The following is a 2,435-nucleotide window of genomic DNA, read 5'->3' as shown; positions in this document are numbered from 1 at the left end:
CTGGCTGCATCATACATAAACAGAAATACATTATTTTCAAAACATTGTTTTTAACTTTTTATAACTCAACATTACCATCCAACTGTCGTTTGTTCATTCCTTGGAGACAGTGGTTGAACAATCTCACCATAAGGTCCATTTAGTAGCTGTTTTTTTTTCTAGTAGCTATTGACTTTGGCTTGTCCATGTAGGCTATGCTACGGCTCTGCTTGACATGACTTACCTTTTTGGGATCAGTACTTTCTTTTGTGGTTTTCCAATGTGGATGGTTGTAGTGATACTCTGCCAGGATACTCAGCTGATCGCCATGGCGCAGGCGTGGGAAACTGCTGTGACATCATTCTCAATGAAACACTCGCTGACACCTTTCATCGGCACGTCGTCAATTGTAAGGCGCAGTCTACAGTACAATGTAGTGTACAGTACAGTGTAGTGTATGTAATTGGCTATTTCAAAACTGCAGGTTTGTGCAGGATGTTCTGTGTTGCACCATTGACAATTCGCTGACCAATCAGTGGTCTGCAGAGTTTTAACTCGACCTTCTAGAATTGGCTCAGCACGCTAAAACGAGGTAGTACCCAAAAAAGTACCAGGTTGTAGCCACAACTTTTGCTCTAGAGTCGAGAAGAGTTGAGTCGAGCTGTGTCATGCAGTGAAAAATCGATATTAGTAACTGTTCTGTTCTGTTGTTTAAGAAAGTGAATAGGCCAAGCATATTTCCCAAAATGTCCACCAGCTCCCATCACACCCTAAAGACGCCTACACATGGCTGTGGAGATGTCACAAGAACTTGCGTTATTATCACAGTATTCACAAGCTCGCGTGCCTCAGCAATACGCTGCGACTGTTTCTTCATCGGTTGTGCAGAGATCCCTGTGTTTTTATGGTGTGGTCCTATTTTCCAATCTGTGCAAATTAAGCCAAGCCTTTTTTTTTTTTCTTTCTGAGTCAGGAACTAACAATTGAAAACCAAACATTACTCACAGAAACACACCGAGTCTGTGTTATTTCTCATCCTGTTTACCCAGTAGTTACAGGTTACTTTGACCAAGATAAAAGGCAGTAACAGCTTAACTTGTTCCACCTGATTTGGAATCTTACACTCCTAGATCCATTTTTATTTCCTGAAACAGAAGTCCACTTGTGAGAGGTTTTTGCCTCAAAGATTTTCAGTTTTGTCAACTTTTGTAGAAGGGGAGGATGCACTTCCTCCTCTACAAAATTTGACTAGACTTTTCCCTCTGTTTTGCCAAAATAGCTGTCTTAAACATTAATAACTCATACCAGGAGTGAGGCATTACTGATGATTGTGCCACACAGTGATACATGAAAACAAGGCTCTAAATTAATTTGGGGGAAATTACAAACATAGGAAAGCACACTAAAATATTTTTTTATTCTAAAGTCCTCCACTTCTGCAACCATATCTTTGCCCCGCCCCTGGTTTAATTCCTGCCTGTGCTTTGCTTCCTGGTCCTCCTCACTCCTTGCTACCTAAATCAACATAACAAACTGCATATTTTAGAATTGGCATCTCACAAGTCCATTGTGGGACAGCCTACAGCCCTACAAGATCCTCAGTTAGCTCCTTACGGATCAATAATCTGGTGTATTGTGTAGCAGGTCAACATCCCACCTTGTTCCCTAGTATTTTCCTCTCTCTGCATTACTGTAAGAGGTCTGCAGGCTAGAGTTAGAACAATTATCTCATTTACCCTAAGGGTGTGGTGCTGCATTTAAAATGAGACATAATATTACAATTGGTGTAATTACCCCCAGTCTTAGACAGCTAAGAATGAGGATTTACAGTACAACCAAACAAGGCACACCTAGATTAAGGCTTCAATTAAGTAGGGCTGTAAAGGATTAAGTGGACATACAGTATTTGCTCATATTGGGCTCTGTGAATATGAGTCTTGTCTCCTTTATCCATTAAATACTGGGTTTAGTTTTGCAAAAACCCAACCCCCAAAAAGCTGAACTCTAATTAAGACACTTGCGTCCGTGTTTTATGTCCTCTGCAGTGGTTCTAATAGGAGAATCTGGTGTAGGAAAGAGCAACCTGCTGTCCCGCTTCACCAAAAATGAGTTCAACCATGACAGTCGCACGACCATCGGGGTGGAGTTCAGCACACGGACGGTGCAACTCAGAGGCTTCACCATCAAAGCCCAGATCTGGGACACGGCCGGGCTGGAGCGATACAGGGCCATCACTTCTGCGTAAGTGTCAAGACCCATCACAGCTTTTATAGATCCATTACTACATACATGTGTACTCATTCTCACATTTGCTTGCTGAACCCAAAGAAAGGGATTGTCACCTTGTCCCTTTCAGTCATTTCAGACATATGGGCATGTAAAGAGCTGGAGAGCCCCCCACCCGTAACCATAGCACATGCTAGCGCTAGCATGCTAGGTCGTTCTCAATGGCAAAA

The 2,435-nt window shown here is 42.3% G+C and overlaps 1 protein-coding gene and 1 long non-coding RNA gene across 2 annotated transcripts in view; one reads left to right on the top strand and one right to left on the bottom strand.

Annotated features, from left to right (window-relative positions):
- LOC116691574 (uncharacterized) overlaps nucleotides 1-154 on the bottom strand; it is an 816-nt gene extending 662 nt beyond the window's left edge. The window contains exon 1 of the long non-coding RNA XR_004332507.1: nucleotides 71-154. This is a non-coding gene — a long non-coding RNA (uncharacterized LOC116691574). The remainder of the gene's footprint in view (nucleotides 1-70) is intronic.
- rab25b (RAB25, member RAS oncogene family b) overlaps nucleotides 1-2,435 on the top strand; it is a 9,166-nt gene that overhangs the window by 3,048 nt on the left and 3,683 nt on the right. Inside the window, exon 2 of the mRNA XM_032519311.1 lies at nucleotides 2,025-2,220. Within this exon, the coding sequence (XP_032375202.1) occupies nucleotides 2,025-2,220 (196 nt within the window). The remainder of the gene's footprint in view (nucleotides 1-2,024; nucleotides 2,221-2,435) is intronic.

This window comes from Etheostoma spectabile, chromosome 6, assembly GCF_008692095.1.
Source record: "Etheostoma spectabile isolate EspeVRDwgs_2016 chromosome 6, UIUC_Espe_1.0, whole genome shotgun sequence".
Taxonomy (NCBI): Eukaryota; Metazoa; Chordata; class Actinopteri; order Perciformes; family Percidae; genus Etheostoma; species Etheostoma spectabile.
The sequence above is the reverse complement of the archived record's forward strand: the minus strand, read 5'-3'. Positions and strand labels throughout refer to the sequence as shown.